This window comes from Microtus pennsylvanicus, chromosome 2 (assembly GCF_037038515.1).
Source record: "Microtus pennsylvanicus isolate mMicPen1 chromosome 2, mMicPen1.hap1, whole genome shotgun sequence".
NCBI lineage: Eukaryota > Metazoa > Chordata > Mammalia > Rodentia > Cricetidae > Microtus > Microtus pennsylvanicus.
This window is the reverse complement of record NC_134580.1, coordinates 125,452,265-125,476,223: the sequence shown is the minus strand read 5'-3', so window position 1 is coordinate 125,476,223 and position 23,959 is coordinate 125,452,265. Positions and strand designations below refer to the sequence as shown.

Sequence of the window (23,959 nt, the reverse complement as noted above, 5' to 3'; positions counted from 1 at the left end):
GGTCCCTCGGTCAAAAGGCCAGAGAGGTGTTTGCCCTCCACGTCCTCTTAGAGCTCCGCTGCTGTAGGTCTGCCAAATTAAATAACACAGAGAAAAGGTCTCTGAGTATTAATTATTGGTGGAGCCATAAGGATCGCTCAGAGGGTTAAGACTGCAGAATCTGAAGACATGTGTTCAATCGTGGGATCCACACATTATATGTTACGCACACAATCTCTCTCTCATGCACACTCACACACACACACATACATATATATATTTTTTTAAATATCGACTATGGGACTACGGAGATGCCCCAGTGGGTAAAAGCACTTGTAATGCAAACATGAGGGTGGATGTTCAGATCCCCAGTACCCACAAAATGCAGGGTGGGTCTCATGGCCTGTTTCTAAGTCCAGCATACTGGAGGCAGGGCAGACAGAAAATCAATATAGTTAGCTAAACTAGCCAAATTCTTGGGCTGTTTTCAGGTGAAAACTTCTGCCTCAATGCAGCGAGATAATATCTGATGTCAACCTCTTGCCTCCATACATATATTCACACAGGTGCACAAGTAGCTCTCTCTCTCTCTCTCTCTCTCTCTCTCTCTCTCTCTCTCTCACACACACACACACACACACACACACACACACACAGGAACATCCATACACACATGTGTGACTGCCACATCACAATACACATGCCAAACATCCTTATTATGTTTATTGCAAGGCAGCAGAGCCTTGCAATGGGAAAATGTGTTCCTTAAGACACAATGAGCATATTCAAGGAGGCTGAAACAAGAAAAGATGAAAAACAAAATGAGGAGGATTATATCAGACTTTGGAAATAAAGCTGTGGTTGCAAGAATCAGCAATGAGGATGGCATCAGTCCAAGGTTAAAGACACGATAGTGAGTAGCTGTCCTTGCAGGTCTATCATCTGTGGAAGGCTGAATGGCTTTTGTGCAAGATTAGCGTCCTGGCAGAATCTTTGAGAACTGTTTTTCTTATCAGGTACACGGTACAGAGTCGACCTCCCCATCAGAGCCTCCAGCTTTGTGTTTCATTAGTGGATCTGGCTAAGGCCCAACGAAATGACTCCATTTTGCTTCTGATAAATTTTGCAGCTCAAGGATCTTACAAGAACCCACCTTCTCAGTGTCAGTATAGCTGGATTCAAGACAGCTCTTCGGGACACCCTTGAGAGCCACCTGTCTCCTGTCTAACAAAATGTACCAATAGCACCCCTAGTTAAAGGGGTTCTGCCTTTGGCCTTTGCCTCTTGCCTCCATCCTGGGTATGATCCATTCATCTAGAGAAACATCCTCTCCTGGGAGACCCTGACATGTTTCCACATGGCCCTGTGCCTGCCACCACCTACTGTGTCTTGTAAGCTAGGACTATGAAAGCTGGTGTGCCCCAGTGTTCACTGGCACTACCCCTCTCAGACTGTCCAACCTGCTGGTCCTGCTGGGCTCCTTCCTCACTCGGGCCACTCCAGCTTGTGGCTCGTCTGTGTCTCTGACACACTCAGCTCACACTCACGTCCTGGCCAGGCAGCTCTGTAAGCCCTGACCTTGAGGCCCAGGTCCTTAGAGGGAGGCCATGCTTTGTGATGTAATATAGCACCTGTGACCATGCCTCACAGCACCTGTGACCATGTCTCATAGCATCTGTGACATCTGTGACCGTGCCCCATAGCGTCTGTGACCATCCATGTCTCATAGCATCTGTTCAGCCTCTAGCCTTTGGCTCCAAGCAGCTCAGCGGCCTGGAGACAGCAGGCAAGCACCTTCCATGTGGGGACTTCATGTGCCCACTTGTGCCTATCTCGGCCTATCAGAAATGCTTGACGCTTGGCCCCTTGGCTTCATGTGTTTGGGCCAATAGCTTCTCCCTCCGCTGTTCGAGCAGATCTGGGCCTGGGAGAGAGGAAGCAGGCTGCACATGTCAGAAGGTCAAAGGCTGCTGTTGTGCTGCATTCAAGGAGCTGCACAGAACTGCTCCTAAAAACCTTATCCCTGGGCATGATGACAAGCTCATGGGAATAGAAGACCAGGAAAGAGCTGACTCTCTGCCATAGATCACTGAAACTGAAGTTACCAGAGACCCAAAGTATAGGAGGAAAGATCTCACAGGCTTCCATTCTGGGTATTCTTCCAGACAGTACTGCTCCTGCCTTCCCTGCTCTGCAATGCCCCACCCTCCCACTTGCCAGTCTTCCATCCCTCCGAGGGCTTTCCGAGAATCTGAGGGGAGAAACTCAGTGTTACTCAACCTGGAGGCAGCACCGTGCCTCTCTGGACACAGTCAATGATGCTGAAAGTTATAGAAGCCAAAATGGAACCTGAGTGGGAACATGAGCTTCCAGGAGCAGGTGAGAACATTGAGATGAAGCTACTGTTTCTTAAAACGTCACACCAGCCACGAGTCAACACTCTTGTCTGCAGCTATCATTGTCCATAAGGACCTCTGTCATTTTCAGTTCCTCTCTCTCTCTCTCTCTCTCTCTCTCTCTCTCTCTCTCTCTCTCTCTCTCTCTCTCTCATACACACACACACACACACACACACACACACACACCATGGCCTATCTCTAGTCATCTGCAGAAGGCTCACCCACTATGATCCGGGTCCCTGAGATGAAAGCAGAAAGGAATGCAGGGGGCTGTTCCCTGGAAGCTTATTGCCTTCCTTCTGAGCATATGAATGAGGGAGTGGAGAAATTGTAGGATGAATGAATGAACTACATTTACAAACATGAAATGATGGAAAAATGAACGAATGAAACTTTGAAATAAACAAACAGAATCTACTCAACACTCTGAACCTGCAAGTGAACTGATAATAATGACAATAAAGTTGTATCATTGCTCATCACTAAGAATGGTATCCGTGGCAAATAGATAATACAGAAAACCTTAAACACTGTTCAGGGATCCAGAATGTTCTGTGAGATGATTTTAATTGTGCTGGTTCTAAAATGCTCTATAACTACAAACAGTCACCCTCAGAGGAAAGGGGACTTTGACTGCAGGTACACAGAGATGGCGGCCTGGCTTAAATCTCCGCACAGGTACTGTTCATGACGGTGAACTTAGTTATCCAAGGCAGAGTCTCCATAATATAAGTGCAGCGCACCTGAAAAAGAGTTACAAAGCATAAATTAGAAAAGCACAATGTATTGAGGCTATCTAGATAGCAGGGACTCGGTTTTCCCAAAACTAAGTTTTAAAAAAGAAGAAAAGGAAAAAAAGCTAAAACACATTAACCTAAAGACTCATAAAGCTCAAAGCTCCACCATGAGAAATGACAGATTGCAAAATCTGAGCCCACGGTCTCCTGAAAAAGCACCTGGCTGGAACTATCACCCATCTTAAATCTTTCTGTCCTCACAGCTTCCCTAACACACGTGGTGACAGATGAACTTTTGCCCCTCCCAAGGGTCCTGAAAGTCAGGGAATTTCTTGACAAATGGTCTGTTTAGAAACTTCCCAACAGAACACACAAACGCATCCCAAGTGAGGGTACTTGAAGGCTGTTGTTAGTTGAAAAGTGAGACCACACCCTGACAGAATCCCCCTGATGGGTAACCATCTATAAGGTCCAAGTTCCCATGGATCACATGTCAGCTATAGGACAAGGATGTCACCAAGAATCACCCTTGAGACCCTAAAGGAAAAGCCTGAGTGAGCAGACAAACAGTTCTCATTCCCCACCACAAAAAAAAAAAAAAAAAAATCAACAATGGAAGACTAATGACCAAAGGGAACTCATGTTCTTCCTGGACCTTCAAAGGTCTCCGGAGGCATAGAACTGGAACCACAGGGAAGGTTACATCATAGATGGAGGCCACGTGGGTGTCTGCAGGTCTTCTGTGGACAGTCAGTGGGGGTATGAGCAGAAGGCTGCTCCAGCCCTGGGAGATAGGGCCTGCCTGCTTAAGACGCATTTTTTTCCCAAAAGACTGTTGATAGAAGGGGTTGATTTAATCTCCAACCTTTTTCTCTCCTTGGCCCTCCTGCAATGGGCAATTGTCAATGTCTTCTTCAAATTTCTTACAAATTGTACGGCCCATCTCCAGGTCTATTAAAAACAGCAATTTATTTCTCTGTCAAGAAGAAATTGCAAAACTGTTAGAAAACTCATCAGAATAAGTGAAAGAGAGCTCAATATAAAAGCAAGCAGAAAATGTGAAAGTCCAAGCAAGCAGCAATAAATATCACATATCACATACAGTCTTGTTTCTCTGTTGTTTTATGGGGAGGGGGATGTTTGCTGTGGGTTTTTTCTTTGTTACTGTGATTTGGCATTTTTAGACAAGGTTGGTATAGCCCACGATGACATCCAACTTTCGATTTTACTGCTCCTCAGCTTTGCAAGTGCTAGGGTTACAGACATGCTCTTTCTCAGCCTTTCTCTTTTAAATCTATTTTTTTCAAATTTTTCTTTTAATTCTGCACAAGAGATATGTCCACTTATGTAGGGATATAGCTCAGTTGGAAAGTATGTGCTTAGCATGTTCAAAGAAGAAAGTTTGATGCCCAGAGTTCCCAAATATCTATTAAGAACAACTAGGGTTCTGGCTATTACAAACAATGCTGCTATGAACATAGTTGAGCATATACTTTTGTTGTATGATAGGGCATCTCTTGGGTATATTCCCAAGAGTGGTATTGCTGGGTCCAGGGGTAGGTTGGTCCCGAATTTCCTGAGAAACTGCAACACTGCCTTCCAAAGTGGTTGCACAAGTTTGCATTCCCACCAGCAACGGATGAGTGTACCCCTTTTCTCCACAACCTCTCCAGCAAAGGCTATCATTGGTGTTTTTTATTTTAGCCATTCTGACAGGTGTAAGATGGTATCTTAAAGTTGTCTTGATTTGCATTTCCCTGATCGCTAAGGAAGTTGAGCATGACCTTAAGTGTCTTTTGGCCATTTGAACTTCTGTTGAGAATTCTCTGTTCAGCTCAGTGCCCCATTTTATAATTGGGTTGATTAGCCTTTTACGGTGTAGTTTCTTGAGTTCTTTATATATTTTGGAGATCAGACCTTTGTCAGTTGCGGGGTTGGAACCTAGATGCCCTTCAATGGAAGAATGGATGAAGAAAGTATGGAATATATACATATTAGAGTACTACTCAGCAGTAAAAAAACAAGGACTTCTTGAATTTTGCATGCAAATGGATGGAAATAGAAAACACTATCCTGAGTGAGGTAAGCCAGACCCAAAAAGAGGAACATGGGATGTACTCACTCATATTTGGTTTCTAGCAATAAATAAAGGACATTGAGCCTATAATTCGTGATCCTAGAGAAGCTAAATAAGAAGGCAAACCCAAAGAAAAACATATAGACATCCTCCTAGATATTAACCTTCATCAGGCGATGAAAGGAGACAGAGACAGAGTCCCACATTGGAGCACCAGACTACAACCCCAAGATCCAAATCAGGAGCAGAAAGAGAGAGAGCACGAGCAAGGAACTCAGGGCCATGAGGGGTGCACCCACACACTGAGACAATGGGGATGTTCTTTCGGGAACTCACCAAGGCCAGCTGGACTGGGTCTGAAAAATCATGGGATAAAACCGGACTCGCTGAACATAGCGGACAATGAGGACTACTGAGAAGTCAAGAACAATGGCACTGGGTTTTGATCCTACTGCACGTACTGGCTTTGTGGGAGCCTAGGCTGTTTGGATGCTCACCTTACTAGACCTGGAAGGAGATGGGAGGTCCTTGGACTCCCCACAGAGCATGGAACCTGGTCTGCTCTTCGGGCTGATGAGAGAGGGGGAGTTGATTGGGGGAGGGGGAAGGATAAGGAAGGCGGTGGCGGGAAAGAGACAGAAATCTTTAATAAATAAATTTTAAAAAAGAACAACTAGGGTAAGCACCGAGTCTCCCCTCAGTCCTTTCCCCACTGGTAAATACCGAGTAGTCTCAGTAACGGGGCAGTGAACATCCAGGGTGCCACATAGTCACACAATCGAGTCCACAGCAAAGAACCTGTACCTGGTGCAGCCACACCCATGCCACTACGACAATTATCAAATGTTCTAAGCAGCGTCAGAAGTACCTGCTGAGTGAGTGATTCCGTGACCTAGAGTAGGACCCTGATGAGACCGCCTGCCATGAGCAGACAGAGCAGGGAACACAGCAGCCCATTTGAGATGTGTCTTTCATGTAGGTACTGAGTACACAGAGCACTCATCTTTCAAGTACTTAAATGAAGTGGCTCTTGAGTATCCCAATATTATTCTCGGTATCTATCAAAAATCCTATACGGGCTATTTCCTTATACAGAGATGTCTGCTCCGTCTGCTTCATCCCTCTTGTTCTGTTTTTGCTGCTCTTTGCTTGATTATTTGATTATGTTCCTAAACACTTAATTCAGAAAAAAGGAACCTTGGTGGTACCAGATCAGCACACACCACATCTGCTGCAAGACCCGCTTTGTGGTGGTCAAGGCACCATTCTCTCTAACATGGTCTGAAGCTTCTTGTCCAGTGGCAGTGTGGGCCACTACACTCAGTGAGCCTTCAGTGAAAGACGTGGTGTTTCGCCTCAAGAGCACCATCCAGTGGATTCCTAGTGCTCCCAGCTTGGCATCCTTACTGCCATACCCCGCTTCTGCACACCTGCATCTCAGGATTTCCTTCCCTAAGATACAGTCACAGAGCACAGTGCATCCTACCAAGAGACTCAAGACTCTTAAGTACATTGGCTCATCCTTCCCTAAGGGTCTTGTGACAATGCACATTTCCCACCCACCCAAAGAGCCATCACTTTCTTACCTTCTTCAGCTCCCAGGACCCTGTGTCACTGCTCTTACCCACCTCATCCCATCTTACTCATGGGTTTGGGGCCAGCTTATGTCTTCGCCCAGCATAGCAGTCTGAAAAAATGGTTCCCTGTGTGATTCCTCAGCTGACTGCCTGGACGTCATCTCGGCAGTGATGTTGATGTTACCAGGTACCCAGCCTACATCCCCACCTTGCTGAGCAACGCCCAGCTCATCCAGCTCCCCAAGGGTGCCTGTCACGCTTGCTGCTGACTGCCACTGTGTGGGGATCTGTTTCTTCTCCTTTCCGTGCCTGCCATTCTCACCACCTGTCTCTGCTGTTCTGGCTTCCCTCGGCCCTGATTCGATTCCCCTCATCCTGAACTCAGATTGGGACATTGACGCCGCCCTTCTACCTTGCTTTTCAGAGGTTGCACTCACTTTAAAATAAGCCCAAAATTCGGAGTTTTTCTAGCATTATTGGGTATTTTTTAAAATAACATTTACCAAATGAAAGCCTTGGTTTCGACTTACTGCAAACCCAAACAGCCCCCAGCCCTGCCGGGTATGAATGCAAGCACCACACAGGAAGCAGGCTACTCACCTGGCTCTTACTTCTCCGGACTCTCAGGAACTTGTAGGCGAAATTATCATCCTGATTTTCATTGAAGTGAAACACTACATACTCCACAGAAATGCTAAAATCCTCATTGTTCTTGTTGATTTCTACAAATCTGAAGCTGCAGTCACGAATCCCCATCACAATAAGCCCCACCAGCAGGAAGGCCTTCCACAACATGGCTGTCTTCCGTGTCCGCACTGGGAGCTGAGGATGCACGCATTGGTAAAGAGGTGGCGCAGCTGCAGCTGGTGATGCCAGTCCACACAGCCCCGCCCACCAGAGGCCCCGGGGTGCTAAAGTCTTCATTTTGACTAGGGCAGCTGACTATTGCCATCTCTACGCCTCCACCTTGTCCCTCCCTCCATCTGACAGTAGAAGGTTGAAAAGGAGGACATATTTTCTACACCTTGGGGACATAAGCCACAGGCTTATGGGCATTCGTGCAACTTACCCTTTGCCTGAACATGCCCAAGACTGCCTTCCCCAGCCTCGGCCCACTCTGATAAGAACTGATAGGAAGTTTGGGATTGTAAATCCAACTGGTTTACCGTTACTGCTCTAAACTCAAAAACTGGTGGAGCCACAGAAACTCTCATGAGGTAAAAGAGGTTTGAATTATTGGGAGTTAAGAATCAAGAGCCCATGACTTTGGCGTCTCAGAGGAGCCCCGTGGGAGGGCTCAGAGTCAGGACTGGAAGATCATCTTCTCTACCATCTCTGCAGTATAGCGGCCAGTTCATCACCTCTGCCTCCTTCCCTGACACCTGCCCGACCTGGGCTTTGCAACCCATGTACTAGGGAGAATCAGAAAGGGAGGCAGTGGGTCTGTAGGGATGGACAAAAAAGGCAGCCATGGGCCTTGAAGCTGACTGGACTCAGAAAGAGGCACCTACTAATATATCCAGGCCCAGATCTGCCACTTGGCCCTGTGCCAGACTTCTCAGGAAAAATACTCCACATTCTGCCTTCCTTCTGGAGAAACTGCAGAGATGGCAATACGGCAGGGGATGAGTGAGCTGGAAAGGCATAAATGGTGCCATCATGGGAAAGGACTTAGGCTCAAATGGTCTTCCCCGCCATGGAATAACAGGATACTTGAACCTTCATGATTCTAAAAATTGTCCCAGAACCTAACCATTACCTCGGGGATAGAGTAGGAGCAGAACTATAACTCTTGCATAGAAAGGAACAGGACTGTGGGCATGATTGAAATACCTTCCTGCAGCATCCAGGTTGGAGGAAATGATCTCACAAGATGGCCTAATGATGGACACTGTCTTAGTTAGGTTTCTATTGCTGTAATAAGGCAGCATGACAAAAATCAGTATGAGGAGGAAAGGGTTTATTTCATCTTATAGCTTGTTATCCATCATCCAAAGAAGTCAGGGAAAGAACCCAAAGCAGGAACCTGGAGGCAGGAACTAACTCAGATGCCACAGTGACTGCGTACTGACTTGCTCCTCCTGGCTTTCTTAGCCTTTTTTTTTACACAATTCAGGACCACTTCACAGGGATGGCACCACCCACTGTGGGCTGGGCCTTCCCATGCCAATCATTGATTGATAAAACGCCCTACAGATGGCTTGCCTTCAGGCCATCTGATGGAAACATTTTCTCAACTGAGGTTCTTCTAGCTTGTGTCAAGATGACCAAAAAAAAAAAAAAAACAACCAAGACAGGTGGTGATGGTTAGGGTGTCTAAAAATGCAGATATCCTTCCCACCGTAGTACTTCAAAACACGCCTGAACCCCTTGCTTTCCCCCGCCCCAACACAACACCATACATGCCAAGTATAATTTTTTAAAGAAATAAGAATGGGGGCTGGAGAGATGGCGCAGTGATGAGAGTATTTACTGCTCTTCCAGAGGACTGGAATTCGGTTCTCAGCACCTATGTCGGGTAGCTCTTCAGGCACTTGTATTCATATGCATATACCCACATACAGACACACCCATGCACAAACACATGGACATGCACACAGAGACACATATCCCACGAGGGGTGCACCCACCCACTGAGACAGTGGAGCTGATCTACTGGGAGCTCACCAAGGCCAGCTGGACTGTTACCAAAAAAGCATGGGATAAGACTGGACTCTCTGAACATGGCGAACAATGAGGGCTGATGAGATGCCAAGGACAATGGCACGCGGTTTTGATCCTACGCAATGTGCTGGCTTGGTGGGAGCCTAGCCAGTCTGGATGTTCACCTTCCTAGATATGGACGGAGCGGGGAGGACCTAGGACTTACCACAGGGCAGGGAACCCTGACTGCTCTTTGGACTGGAGAGGGAGGGGGAGAGGAGTGGGGGGAAGGGGAGAGGGGTGGGAGGAGGGGGAGAAGAGTGGGAGGAGGGGGAGAAGAGTGGGAGGAGGGGGAGGGAAATGGGAGGCTGGGAGGAGGTGGAAATTTTTTTTTCTCTTTTCTTTATTCTCCTTTTATCAATAAAAAAAAAGATAAAAAAATAAAATAAAATCTTTTTTTAAAAAAAAGTAAGAATTTTTAACCATGTGTTTTTTAAAACATCCTATCCTACCCGGGTTTACTCTACTAGCCTGTTTATCACTTAGAGATTTATAAATTTTCAAGCATTTCCCTCCTTGATTTCTAGATAAATTCCACTGCCATCAGAGAACACAATCCATATGACACCCATTCTCTGAAGTTCTGTAGATTATAGACCAGAACATGCTCAGTTTTGGTAAATTATCCACAGGTTCAAAGAGGGCATGTTCTGGACTTGAATGATGTCCTGTGTAGCACAAAATCAAATTTGTTTGATAAATTTTCACATTTTATATGTCTTTGGTGATTTTTACTCTGTGAAGCTGTCAGTTACTGAGAAAGGTACCTGAAACTCTCAAATTAGAATCATGTGTCTATTTCTAGCCCTGTCAGACAGTCTGTGGTATTCGGGAGGACAAGGCCACCTATCTTGTCATTTGCTCCTTTTTACCACCCCTGAGCCTGGGCCTGGTCCCACTGCAGAATGGAGACCACTGTGAGCCTGGTTCCTGACACAGAAGTAGTGGGGAGACAGACGACTGCGCCCTGGAAGAGAGTTTGTAGTTCTTTTCCTGTTCCTTCTTTAGCTTTGTCGGTTGTAACATCACTGTGGTGCCTAAGCCAGTCTCTAACTTGTGAGTTTCCAAGATCCTCCCACTCAGCTTCCTGCTTCACATGAACTGAGGAGTCTAATTTACTCAGACATCCATACCTAAGGCAGGGTAATAAAATAAGACAGTTGCAGCCAGGTGGTGGTGACACACGCCTTTAATTCCAGCGCTCAGGAGGCAGAGACAGGTGAATCTCTGAGTTCAAGGCCAGACTAGTTCTGGGACAGTCAGGGCTACACACACACACACACACACACACACACACACACACACACACCCCAATTGCTTATTTTTAAAAATGGTATCCATGGCAAATAGACAATATAGAAGAGCCTAAGCATTGCTCAGGGATTCAAAAGATGCCGTGAGATGCTTTTAATTGCATTAGCACCACACAGACCTTGGACTCCAGGTAGTCACACTCCCAAGGAAGGAAGAATACGATGTGTAGCCAGAGTCCCTGTGCCACTTATGCTGGCACACAGGTGCTATTCAGGATGGAGAATTGGGAAAACCAAGGTCGGGCATCTACTTGGAAAACACAGTGCACCTGAAAAGATAATCATAATAAGTAAGTTAGAACATTAAAATGCATTGTGATAATGTGCAGCATGCAGTAATAAAGTTGAAACAGCCATTTTATGGAAGTGGAGATAATTAAGCTCAAATCTCCACTAGGACAATGGACACAAGTCACAAAATCTTCTCACCTAAGACAAGGGGGTCCTGAAAGGGCACCTGCCTGGGGTCTTTGCCCTGAAGCATCCTTTCCTCACAACTCACCACCCACCTTCCACCCTGCAACATATGATGATGGATGAACTTCTCCATCCGACCCAAGGATACTGAAGGAACCAAGGGATTGCTTGAAAGAAGACCCCATCAGGGCGCTTCCCAGCTGAACAGCAGCACAAACCACTCAAAAATGATGCTGCTTCAAGGCCATTAGTAAGAAGGTAAAACCAAACACTAACACAGTCCCCCAGTGGAAAGTCATCCTCAAGATGCCAGATCCCATGGATTACATGTCATATGGGACAATGGTGTCACTCAGAATCACCCAGAATCTATCAGGAAGTCAGAGTAAGCAGATAAATTAAATAGTCCCTAACCCCAAGACATGAGCAAAGGAGGGATGATGACCACTGGAGGAATTTGTTTTCTCAAATCCAGATGGTCTCTAGACCACAAGGAAGCCAGGTGGGCATCTGCAACAAAGGGCTGCTATGGGCGTGGGAGTCAGGCTCTGCCTGCCTAAGATGACCCCTTCTGTGTGATTTCTAGTAGGTCAACCACATTCCAGTGGATCACCCCACATTCAGGAATAGATGGGTAGCACAAATGGAATTAACTGGTTAATAAAAATAGGACATGAAGTTGGAAATAAAGGTAGATCTGAAAAGTTAGGGGAGAACTGGGGAGAGAACATGATCCAAATACACTGCAGGAAATTCTCAAAGAATTAATACAAAATTTTTCGAGATAAAAATAAAGTAATAAATAAGCAGATAAGGGGAGATGATAGCCCCTTCTGCTTCCAGTGAGGGAGCCCTGAGATGTTTGCCCACACCTTCCCTCCATCTAGTCTCAGGCTTTACTTCATTATCTTTTCACTCCCAAAAGATCAGTTGTAGCTGCGGATGGTTTTATTATCTAACCTTTTTTTCTCCTGAGCCTTGTAGCAATGGGCAATTGTCCGTGTTTTTATCGTGTTTCTTACAAATTGTGCGACCCATCTCCAAAACCATTAAGAAAATCATTGTCCATGTCTGTTGAAAAGAAATTATGCAAGTGTTAGCCATCATTGTATGTCAAGAGAAATGTGCCTATGAGGGCCACATGTACCAGTCTTCTTTCAGTACTTCCTGCTACTTCCTGCTAAATTCTGGCACTCTACAGGGGCATGAACACATACCGTTATGGCACATTCACAGGACACAATCAAATCCTAAACAACAAGCAACCTGCACACACTGCAGCCATACATGACAATATGACGACTCTCAAACATTCCCCTGAGCAGCATGGGCCAGACTAAGAAATCTGATTAAATCAGATGAAGAAATGGGGTCTGTACATGAAGGGGTAAAGCTTTGTATGTGGACTCACCTTTTTCTGGGCTCTCCCAACTTCCAGCAACCTGTATGTGTTCTCTTCTGGGTTGTTGTCATTGAACTGAGCCACAGCAAACTCCACCGATGCCACAAAATAGTCTAGATCCTTAGTAATGTCTATGAATTCTTTGTCAATGGTCCATAAATGAGTGCCTAGCACAATCAGTCCTACAAGCAGGGGCACCTTCCACACCATAGCTGTCCTCTGCATCAACCTAGGGACTGGGGACACACGGGAAAAGGGATGGAACAACCACATTTGGTAACGCCCTTCTCAGCTCAGGATCCCACATAGTCCTGCCCATCAGAGCCCTGTGCTCCTGAATGCCTCCTTTTGTGTTTCTGTCTAAGCTCTTATCTCCACTCTTCTGCCTTCTTGTTCCTTCTCACTACCCCAACAGAAGGTAGAGCAGAAAGACACGTACCCCATCTCGTGGTGGCACCAACCCTGAAGTGACAAGCATCCTCAGATGTCCCCTCCGTATGCACATCTCCAGACTGTCCCTGAGCCTTGCCAGGGCAGGTCCCACTTGTGCTGCAGCCCCATTTGTCATTACACGAGGCTGGAGAGGATTCCCAGGGCTCGGAGGAAACTCCTGAGAAGTCTGACGAACTCATTCCTGGGAAGTGGAATCAGTTGCTGCCAAGCCTACCCGTGACCTTGCCTGCAATACACACCACCTGCCAAGTTCAAGGCCCGTCATTTGGGGGTGCCCATGAGCTGCCATCTTCCTACTGTCCCGGCCCTCTTTGGCCAGCAGCTCCACCTGACTCCATTCTCCTTGTTTTCTGTGCTCATTATCAGTTCCCTTCACTTCTAACCTGCTCTCATCTTCTCACGTCTTTTCTGACCTCTGGGCTGTAATTACGGAACTGTTTCATTCTAATCACCGCTGATTTCAAATCAGCTCTCGTTTACCAACTTCTAACTCAAGCCGACCCCAGGCAGAGAACATCTGTCTTGCCTTTTTTTTTGAGATGTATTGAGATGGATTTTTATTGTTATTGTTGAGAATATGACCACTGTTTCCTGCGCTTTAGAAGAGCATATTTCGTATATAAAATGTTAAGTCTGTACATTGTGAGTCTTGGCTTACTGGATTCTGTAGTGGATATTTTGTTTGTATTTTAATAAATAAAGCTTGCCTAAAGATCAGAGAGTAAAGCAGTCCTACTGCTCAGCCTTACAGACCAGGCAGTGGTGACACACGCCTTTCATCCCAGTAGCCACACTAGTTTGCCATAGAAACTGGACGGTAGTGGGGCACACCTTTAATCACAACCCTAGAGTGGAATGTAAGATGGGAGGAGACAGCTCTCACACAGTCTCTGAGATTCCTGGAGGCAGGATCACCAGTTCAGACTGAGGTAGAGGGAAGAGCCAGTGGCTGGCTGCTTTGCTTTTCTGACCTTCAGGCAAGCTTTATTTATTACAACAGAAATGAAGAATCACTACAGGACTATGCAGCACCATGGCTTCAGGGAATCTCTGACCTGGTATCTAATTCTTGTGCCACATTTGAGATAAGTCACTCTTGAATTCACAAAGACACAGCAGAACACAGTAGAGTTACCACCTGATGTTAGACTATTGTATACTTTTGGAATAATCTGAATGCCATGCATCCATAGAAAAGTAAAATGCCTCCCTGCTACCCAATCATTCATCCATACGTAGTTAGTGTATCCTCAACAGATTCAGATTCAAGCCCCTGCCCCAATCCTTCATCCAAAAGTAGTTAGTGAATCCTCAGACTCAAAATCAAGTCCCCAAGTCATTCCTCGATAAGTGGATGAATGATCCACTCATATCCAAGTAGATCAAAGACCTCAACAAAAATCTAGCTACACTGAACCTGATGGAAGAGAAAGTGGGGAATAGCCTTGAACACATGGGCACAGGAAGCAACTTTCTGAATTTTCTCAGACTCAGGATCAAGAACCCTACAGCCATTTATCTATAAGTGATTAGTAATCCTCATCAACCTCGGGATCAAGATTCAGTGCAGTCAGTTATCACTGGAAGAGAGCAAGAATTTTCTTCCTGGCATTTGGCAAAATACTTGGGGAACTTTGCTGAAAGGGCAAGTGGCCATTTGAAAACATAGGCACCAGGTGAGGCTGCTTTTGGGTTGATGTAGTAATATTTTGTTTATGTTTTAACAAATAAAACTTGTCTGAAGATCAGAGTGCAGAGCTAGCCACTAGAGGCCAGGGAGTAGTAGTACACACCTTTAATCCCAGGACTTGGGGTGACAGAGGCAGATGAAGCTCTTGGAGTTCAAGGCCACCCCGGGCTACACAAGATTGAATTCCACATTTTACTGGAGTCTTGTCATAGATCTCCCTGGGAAGAGAAAATAGAAGAGATCTTGCTGGGCGGACTGAGGTGGATGGGAATGCACATTAGAGGGACTGGGTTGGGGAGTGGGTGGAGAGAGAGTACTGAAAGATCTCTAGAATGAGGGGGACTTTGGAGGATCAGGCAGAAACCTGATGCAAGGGAAATTTCCACAAATCTGTAAGAATGACCCCAGCTAAGACTCCCAGTAATAGTGGATATGTAGCCTAAACTGGCCATCTCTTGTGATCAGAGAGGTGACCATCCTAATTGTCCTCAGAGCCTTCATCCAGTAACTGATGAAAAGAGATATGGGACCCACAGTCAAACATTAGGCAGAGAATAGCAAATCCTGTTGAAGAGAGAGAGGAGGGATTGTAAGAGCCATAGGGGCCAAAGACATGATAAGAAAAGCCACAGAATCAACTAACCTGACTCATAGTGACTCACTGAGTCTGAAGCCTACATGGGGCAGACCTAAACCCTCTCCATATATGTGACAATTGTGTGGCTTGGTCTGTTTGTGTGACTCCTGATGAGAGCAGGGGCTGTCCCTGATGTTTTGTCTAACTCTTGGAACCTATTTCTCATACTGGTTTGCATTGCCCAGTCTAAATACATGGGGAAATGCTTCGACTTATTGCAACTTGACATGCCATGCTTTGTTGATACCCATGGGAGGCCTGCCCCTTTTGGAACAGAAACAGAAGAGTAGTTTGAGGGAGAGGTGGAGAAGAAATGGTGGGTGGAGGGAATTGGAGGGAGTTGAGGGAGGGAAAACTGAAGTTGATGTAAACTAAATAAATAAAATTTGAAAATTTCTTTAGGTTATAAAATAAAGATAGCAGTATGTAGCTGTCAAACAGAGCAGATTCCCTTTGCCAGGCTTGCTGAGGACTCAGATCGGAGGACAATGAAGAACACCGGAAAGCAGAACGTGGGCCTAACCTCCAGCAAGTGTAGAAGTACGTGCTCTTTGAGACCAATGCATGCAGAGCAGAGAGGCTGGATTGGTCCATCTCAGCATAACTCTTACACATTGATGGCATCCTCATCTGCAAACCAGAAAATACAAGTTTGAGGAAATTCTAAAATATCAGAATACTCTTCAGTGCTATTAAGGTCATGAAGATCAAGGAGATGAGTAAGGAGCCATTTGGGACAGGAGAAGATCAGAGTTGCTGGTGACTCTGTCACTTAGAAAGAGCATTTGGAGTGAGTTCCCTTCCAGGAGCCCATTGCTAACAGACCCTGGACACACTCAGGACTCCACAATTAGCTGAGCTAAGGCCATGTACTGCTCCTGGATTCCTGATGACATCTGAGGACAGCGAGAGGGTCGTTCTAGTGCCAGCCCCTGAGTGCAGTGGTTGCTTGCACTGGGTTATGGAGAAGAGCACACCTGTTTACAGGAATTAATAGTAAGTTTGAGAGTGAGGAGGCAATTACATCATCGATTCTTTCTCTGATATTTCAGAGGTATAGCTGATATTTCTGATATTCTTTACACTGTAACTCTATTTTGAGTTTGAGATGATGTTTTTATCTCAGCATGCCAGGATATGGCAGAACATTTGACATGCAGCGACAGATGAGAGCGGGGACACATGAACCGTCAGAGTGGTAAGTGCAGTGTGTCCCTATTGCAGTGCTATGGCCGCTTTCTTGTGGTTTCAGCAACGGGAAAGTATTTTTGCTTTAGGAGAGGAAGGATAATGAGTTACTGTGGCTAGGAGTCTCCTAAGTCCAAGGTCACCCCTTTGTAGAGGAGTTGGCTGAGGCACAGAGAGATAGGGCAACTGTGTTGCTCAACTCAAGTCCCCCAAGGTCATCAGAAGAAAGCACTGGCATAGCTCCAGGCTCTCCTTACTCAGACAGGTGAAGGCTCTGTGGCCTGCTACCAGTGGATGCTGGGGGTGCCCGCAGAGTGACAGGCAAAGGCACCTTCTTCAGTGTGTTGATAAGTCCGTGAGTGTTGTGTATACCCAGGATTCTACCCCACTGAGAAACCTGTCTCACAGGGAGCACAAAGGCTAGGTCGAGTCCCTGGCTCCTGCCTGTCACATGCACCCTAGCTGTATTAATATACGTGGGGGGGGAGAGAGAGAGAGAGAGAGAGAGAGAGAGAGAGAGAGAGAGAGAGAGAGAGAGGTACAGAAAGAGAAAGAGAAAAATTCTAGAGGAAGTGGAGGGACATGCAAGGAGTTTGAGCGGGGAGGGAACTTTGTGGAGGTGATGACTTCTCTTTCTTCGTGAGTGCTCATGGTGTGGAAGATATCAAGGGATTGCTCCCCAAATGACACCAAGTAGGTTATGGGGATTTGATGGCGCAAGTTTCGGACCGCAGACTCTTTCCTACAGGGATTCCCACCCAATGAGGCCTCAGCTAAGGTAGCAGTCGTTTGTGACTGAGAAAAGCTATCTTGGTTTCAGTTCTGCTCCTAGTTTTGTGGACTGCATTGGTGCTATCTTCTGCAGCGGCATTTCGTTTGTATTTTAATAAATAAAGCTTGCCTGAGGATCAGAGAGTAAAATAGTCACACTGGCGAGTCCTACAGACCAGGCAGCAGTGACACACACCTTTAATCCCAGTAGCCACACTAGTTTGCCATAGAAGCCAGGTGGTATTGGTGCACGCCCTTAATCCCAGAGCTAGAGAGGAGACAACTCTCAGACACAATCTCATTCTGAGGTTTCCTGGAAGCAGGATCACCATTTGGGGACTGAGGTCGAGGTAAGAGCCAGTGACTGGCTGCTTTGCTTTTCTGATCTTCAGGTTGAACCCCAATATCTGTCTCTGAGTTTTATTAATCATGCTTCAATGTTCAGGAGTATGGGTGAGGGGTTACTTATGGAAGTGTGGATGACTTAAAGGGAACTCTGTCCCTGGAAAATCCCACTCCAACATGGGCAATGACTCATGAAACTCCTTGAGCTGCTTGAACAACTTGCAGACAGCTAGGCTGGGGAGGCTCTTCTCCCCAGGAGTTATTGCTTATATAACTTCGAGAGGGAGGTACTTCGAGAACGTTTTCAGACTTCAAAGATTTTTTGCTACTTCCTTAGTCTCAATGAGCCTTCCCCATTAAGAGGAGGATGCTCCAATTCAGAGGAAATAGCTACACAATGGTCAATGGGAATATGCACTTAGGGTAGGAATGGAGATGCATGTGCCTGTATGTAGATGCATCTATCAGTGTGAGTGTGGATACATACGTTTGCACGTATGTACATGTCAGTGTGAGAGCAGGTATGTGCACTCACACCTCTGCCCTAGGAGCTTTCACTACCTGTCCTGGGATTGTATCCTTCTAAACAACACCCTACAGCAGTGGCTCTCAACCTTCTTAATGCTGCGACTTTTTAATACAGTTCATAACGTTGTGGTGACCCCTAACCGCAAAATTATTTTTGTTGCGACCTTATAACTGTAGTGTTGCTACTGATACGAATTGCAATGTAAGTATTTTTGGAGAGAGAGGTTTGCCAAGGGGATCACAACCCACAGGTTGAGAACCACTGCTTTACAGGCTTACTCAAACATCTCGTGAGCTGGCATCACACAGAAGGCTGCATCCTGCCAGCCTCCGTGCCTTTGACCTTGCCATTTGATACCAAACTGGAGCTCCTGTGGGGTCTTATCTTGCTGAAACCTGACTTTGGAGGCAGGAAAGTCTTGACATCCCCTCCTTCAACTCCCTAGCCACCTCTCTGAAACATGGAGTCAGCCACACTCAGGTGTCACTAGCTTTCCAAAGTGAGGCTCTCCAGGTCCTTGCTTTCTCTCTCTCTCTCTCTCTCTCTCTCTCTCTCTCTCTCTCTCTCTCTCTCTCTCTCTCTCTCTCTCTCTCTCTCTCTCCTAGTCTCCTGCTCTTTTGATGTATTGCCTGGAACTAGTCTTCAAGAGCCAGGTCAAGGACAGGCAGGGCTTTCTCAAAACCCAGCCCCTCCTCCTAAGCGTCTCCTTTCCATCATCCTGCTGATTATATTATACTTCCTGAGATCCAGTACCCCTCATGTCTCCTCCATTCCCTTTCCCTGAAGTGTTCTGTGGCCCCTCGTGATTTAAGCTCAGTAGAAAGAGGTTTCTGGCTTAGCTTCCACTGAGGGAGTAACAGTCCCCAGAAGTGTGTGTTGCTTGAGAAGCCAGCAAAAAGTAAAAGTGTGAGTGAGTGTGTGTGTGTGTGTGTGTGAGAGAGAGAGAGAGAGAGAGAGAGAGAGAGAGAGAGAGAGAGAGAGAGAGAGAGAGAGAGAGAGAGAGAGAGAGAGAGAGAGAGAGAGAGAGAGAGAGAAACTATGCAAAAAGAATGAGAATAGGAGTGTGCTTGCCAGTCATTGCAAAGTGTCCCTAGAGTAGGCAGATGGGAGGAGAAAGAAAGGAGACCTGTGGGTGTCGCTGCATGCTTCCCTTAAGCCAACTCAGGACAGCCGTGGTCAGCGTGACCTAACAGACGAAGGGGGCAGTTCTTCCCAATCTTCTCCAGCTGAAGGATGATGGCCAGACCTTGGAAGGCGCCACAGCTCCTGTTGGCCATTCTGGTGGCCCTGGTGGCCTTCAGCTACCAACAAAAGAGGAAGACATATATAAGCGTCCTCAAAATGAGTACACTGGATTCTTCTGCGCAGAGCACACTGAAGTATGTCACGGAGGAATACAACAAGAAAAGCGATGACTTGTACAACTTCAGGATCATCCGCATCTTGGATATTGAGTCTCAGGTGAGTGTGTGTGGCTTCCCTGTCTCTCCTCCACAGAGGGACCCAGGAAAATCCCAGGTGCTTGTTTTGGTAGACTCTTACTGTACAGACGAGGTTAGCTTCAACCTTGCAGCCTTACTGCTCCAGCCTCCCCAGTACTATAATTGCAGGTGTAAGCTACCATTCCCAACTGGAAGTGGCTGTCTTAGGGGAAATGCACATAAGCTAGAACGAACGAATCTGTCCTTTTGATGCTAACCAACAAATTACACAGCCAGGCCCAAGTGCCCCAGTTGTGTGCCTCTTAAAGTAGTGCTATTAGAGCCGTCTGTGCTATGTCCATCTGGGACCGCCAAGATGCCAGAGTCAGTCTGAAAACTTACAACACAGGACAGGTGACCTACAGAGATGAACCTGGTTATTATCTGGCCACTCACAGAAAATGTGCACATGGTCCTGCCTGGAACTATTAGCCTTTTCGATGATGTCCAAGGGATGTCTGAACCCATAGAGAAAGATTATTTCTGGTAATCTTGGTGGCTTCTCAATGTTTTCTGGTAGTCATGGTGCTGTTTCAGTGAGTGATTAAAAGAGACCTGGATTTAGGCAGGAAGGAGAGCAAGGATCCCACAACTGTGCAAGGTTGTGCCCTTGCCATTGAACATGGTATATTGAGCACTGGGCATGAAGCCACAGTGGGGAGAAGGGGTCATTCTCCATTTCTTTTTCCCTCACAACCCACAGGTAACAGACCACATGGAGTTACACATCACAGTGGAAATGCGAAGGACCACCTGCTTCAAGACAGAGGAGAGTACCTGTGATGTCCAAGAAGGGGAACTTTACAAGGTGCCAGACAAGTTCATTCTCACAAAGCGATTTTCCATGGGTTTTTCTTGGTTTTAGCATAAGTGAGGGCAGACTTACTTGGGATTCACCCAAGATTGCGTGGGAAAAAAAAAATCTCATGGGTAGTATCTCCTCTTTCAAAGAGGGAACTAGAGGCAGAAAAAGCTGAACCATTGCTTGTTGGTGCTAAAAAAAAAAATCACAAGAAGGAAGATAGGATCCAAATGGCACAGTTGGGAGACTGAACTACAGAAGGACACCCCAGGCCAAGGGAAGCAGTTAACTCTTAGCTGTATTTTAGCAGGAAGTGGGAAATGCATTTGAAAATAATTTGACTGGCACACGGGTAGACTAAGGAAAACAAGCCTGTGCGGGTAACCTGCTGAGTGACCTTAAGCCCCAAAGGCACCTCAGTCCCCTGCAGACTTCATTCTGATCCAGCACAGTCAGGGTGTGTCCAACACACACCTTTAGGCTGTGAGTCCTAACAGCCCTATAACCATCTCTTAACTTTCCTCAAAGGAATTTGAGCAAGGATGGCATCATCCTGGTTGATGTCTAAATTTTTAAGGTAATCATTAATAGCTTCATCTTTTGCTTACAACATGTTCTTGTTCAGTTCATAAGCTATATATGGTAAACCTGGTAATAATGACGTGGAGGCTCTCAACACACAAATGTGTTCTTTTCTAGGCTCCCTCTTTATATTAGAACATAAAATTCAGTGGTCTGCATAAGTGAAAGGAGAGATAGGTAGACAGTAGGAAGAATAGGTGAAAGAATAGAAGGATAAATGTGTGGATGAATGGAGTTAGAAACATAGATTGTGAATGGGCGGGTGGGTAGGTAAATAGACAAAAGGAAAGAAGAAAGGGAAAGAATGGAGGCAGGGGGAGGAAGAAAACTAAGGAGGAGAAGGGAAGAAGGGAGAGAAAAGGGGGGTGTCTGATATTCTCTTTCTTCTCACCGTGCATTTGAGCCCCTTTATCGTGTTTCTTATAGAGACTCTGACTACGTACTCCACTTGGGCTCACTGTGCACATCCCGTCTCAGATTCCCAATTACTACATTGCAGAGTACCGCCGTGCCCGGCTCTTGTTCATCTTTTAAAATATGTGTTTTGGTCTTTTGTTTTAGCAAATCCGGTGCTACTTTTCGGTGTATACCATGCCCTGGCTTGAAAGATACAAAATTCTCAGAAAAAACTGCACCAGTGCCTGAGTGTCTTGGAGCACAAGCTGTGTCCACCAAGCTTTGGGGTCACCCTGCAATCAACAGTAACCCTCCGCTCACACAATAAAGATGGTAGCCTGTTCTCATCATGCTCTTTATGTTGTGATTTCATTTCTTTCCCATAAATTCTTCAGGTGTAATAACAAAAGGTGGAGGGCCACTAGGGGTTCCAGTAGGAAACACAGATAGTTTGTGAACCTATTGTTTACAGCCACATGATAGCAGAACTTGGTCCCTAGCTTCATGGCAAGTAGGGGACCTTAGGACTTTTTTGTTTGTTTTTGTTTTTGAGATCAGGTCTCAGGTAGTTTCAGGCTGACCTAGAACTCACTGTGTGGCCACCTTGAACTCATCATGTAACCAAGGATGACTTTGAACTTGTGATCTTCCTTCCTCCACCTCCCACGTGCTGGGATAACAGACATGTACCGCCACACGCAGCTTTATGCAGTGCACAGGGTGTGGGGGTGTCAAGCACAAAACTTCAGGTAGATTAAACAAACATTCTACAAACTGAACAACACCCCAGACCAAATACTCTAGGTTTTAAGACTACATGGAGAGATCGGGAGACGGACAATAAGGAGATGGAGAGATGTTTACAATGGGTAACTGCACAGCAGAGGTAGTAACAGGTGACTCTCACTATGGAATCCCTGAGGAGCCTGACAAATAGCTCCCCTCCCCTCGCCTAAAGTATGAAACAAGGAGGAAAAACACAAACTAAGAAAGACAAGGACCTTACTCGTAGTCCAGAGTTGAGAGATGACCTCTGTTTCTGTAAGGAAACACTAAACTCAGATCTAGGCTTCCCCCACATTACACCTGCAGCCAGGATCAGAGAAGAATGCATTGGATTCTGGAGGTCTTATCTATGAGAGAAAGAAAAATAGTTGCCCTGTGGGAAAAGGGGCATAGTCTATAATACCACTTTATTCTTCCCACATCAACCAAAGAGATGAAATCCACTAGAAGAGAAAGGAGTGCAGTCAGGGAAAAGCCAGAAACACTATGTCACAGGATCTGTGCTTTCTGTCTTGTTCTGTTTCCTATCAATGATAACACGATACTACAAATGAGGTAAATGATTTTTAATAATAGTCTAATTGTACATTAAGAACCAGTTGAAGAGAGGGAGGAGCAATAATATGAGAAAAGGGGTCAAGACTACGATAGGGAAACCCAGAGGAACAGCTGACCTGAGCTAGTGGGAGCTCACTGTCTCTGGACTGACAGTTGGGGAATCTGCATAGGACCAGACTAGGCCCTCTCAATGTGGGTGACAGTTGTGTGGCTTGGGCAATTTGTGGGGCCACTAGCAGTGGGGTCAGGATCTATTCCTAGTTCATGAACTGTCTTTTTGGTGTCCATTCCTATGGAGGGATACCTTGCTCAGCCTAGATACAGGGGAGGGCCTTGGTTAACTGTGTTAACTCTCTGAGGAGTAGGTGGGAGATAGGATGATGAGAAGGTAGGGGAGTAGCAGGAGAAGAGGGAGGGGAAACTAGGGTCGGTATGTAAAATAAAAAATGATTATTTTTTAAAAAAAAGAAAAAAGAGAAAGGAAAGAAATTTAGCTCAAAAGGAAAAAACAAACAAATTATGATATCTCTTTAATCTACAATCAGACTTGTTTAGAAGTGAAGTATACAATGTCTTCAACTAAATTTGAAGTACATATGAAAAATGAGACTGTGAGGTAAATATAAGAATGAGGACAGAGATGCATTATACCAATACAAATGTATAAATTTCATAGTGTAGGTGGTGGGTATATAGCTGTTCTTTGCAAAATTCCTTTACCTTTAGATTAAGTTGGAAGATGTTCACCGGTATTCTGAAAAACAAATTAAAAAAAAAACATGAATGCATACATTACTTCATTCAGGGTCAGGTTTTAAATAACTTGCCAAAATGTGCTTGTATTGTTCAAAATATCTCACGCTGGAGTTGAAGAAATGGCTCAAAGGTTAAGGGTGCATTCTTTCTTGCAGAGGACCTAAATTCTGTTCCCAGGACCCATGTCAGGCAGCACACAACCACCTGTAATTCCAGCCCCTGAGATACTCAAGATCTCTGACTTCAGGGGTACCTGCACACACACCCACACAACCCTCCCACCCACCCACACAAATAATAAAATATCTTACTTACATTGAAATCGATGAATAAAATTGTGGAATTAATCATGACACTGGATACAATTTTTCCTATGCTCAT

The 23,959-nt window shown here is 45.7% G+C and overlaps 3 protein-coding genes across 3 annotated transcripts; 1 reads left to right on the top strand and 2 right to left on the bottom strand.

The window, feature by feature from the left end:
• Window positions 1–3,005: 3,005 nt before the first annotated feature.
• Window positions 3,006–7,564, bottom strand: LOC142845103 (cystatin-12-like). Its single transcript, XM_075963857.1, has 3 exons — window positions 7,370–7,564; window positions 3,981–4,091; window positions 3,006–3,121 (listed from the first exon to the last, which is right to left on the bottom strand). Exons 1-3 carry the CDS (start codon window positions 7,562–7,564, stop codon window positions 3,041–3,043), a joined length of 387 nt encoding a protein of 128 aa, XP_075819972.1. The 3' UTR covers window positions 3,006–3,040.
• A 3,409-nt stretch (window positions 7,565–10,973) lies between these two features.
• LOC142844393 (cystatin domain-containing protein 1) lies at window positions 10,974–12,829 on the bottom strand. The gene is made up of 3 exons (XM_075962816.1): window positions 12,614–12,829; window positions 12,163–12,273; window positions 10,974–11,054 (listed from the first exon to the last, which is right to left on the bottom strand). The coding sequence occupies exons 1-3, from the start codon at window positions 12,827–12,829 to the stop codon at window positions 10,974–10,976; spliced, it is 408 nt and encodes a 135-aa protein (XP_075818931.1).
• Window positions 12,830–19,450: 6,621 nt separating this feature from the next.
• Cst11 (cystatin 11) lies at window positions 19,451–21,727 on the top strand. The gene is made up of 3 exons (XM_075963856.1): window positions 19,451–19,678; window positions 20,402–20,506; window positions 21,644–21,727. Exons 1-3 carry the CDS (start codon window positions 19,451–19,453, stop codon window positions 21,725–21,727), a joined length of 417 nt encoding a protein of 138 aa, XP_075819971.1.
• Window positions 21,728–23,959: the final 2,232 nt, after the last annotated feature.

Excerpts from the sequence above, each read along its gene's own strand:
- LOC142844393 (XM_075962816.1), bottom strand. The coding sequence starts at position 12,829 with ATGCAGAGGACAGCTATGGTGTGGAAGGTGCCCCTGCTTGTAGGACTG. Across the intron at positions 12,274-12,613 it reads TTGGGAGAGCCCAGAAAAAG|ACATGGACAATGATTTTCTT; the intron begins GTGAGTCCACAT and ends TCTTTTCAACAG. Across the intron at positions 11,055-12,162 it reads AAGGCTCAGGAGAAAAAAAG|GTGCACTGTGTTTTCCAAGT; the intron begins GTTAGATAATAA and ends TTATCTTTTCAG.
- Cst11 (XM_075963856.1), top strand. The coding sequence starts at position 19,451 with ATGATGGCCAGACCTTGGAAGGCGCCACAGCTCCTGTTGGCCATTCTG. Across the intron at positions 19,679-20,401 it reads TCTTGGATATTGAGTCTCAG|GTAACAGACCACATGGAGTT; the intron begins GTGAGTGTGTGT and ends CACAACCCACAG. Across the intron at positions 20,507-21,643 it reads AAGAAGGGGAACTTTACAAG|CAAATCCGGTGCTACTTTTC; the intron begins GTGCCAGACAAG and ends CTTTTGTTTTAG.
- LOC142845103 (XM_075963857.1), bottom strand. The coding sequence starts at position 7,564 with ATGTTGTGGAAGGCCTTCCTGCTGGTGGGGCTTATTGTGATGGGGATT. Across the intron at positions 4,092-7,369 it reads TCCGGAGAAGTAAGAGCCAG|AGAAATAAATTGCTGTTTTT; the intron begins GTGAGTAGCCTG and ends TCTTCTTGACAG. Across the intron at positions 3,122-3,980 it reads AGGGCCAAGGAGAGAAAAAG|GTGCGCTGCACTTATATTAT; the intron begins GTTGGAGATTAA and ends ACTCTTTTTCAG.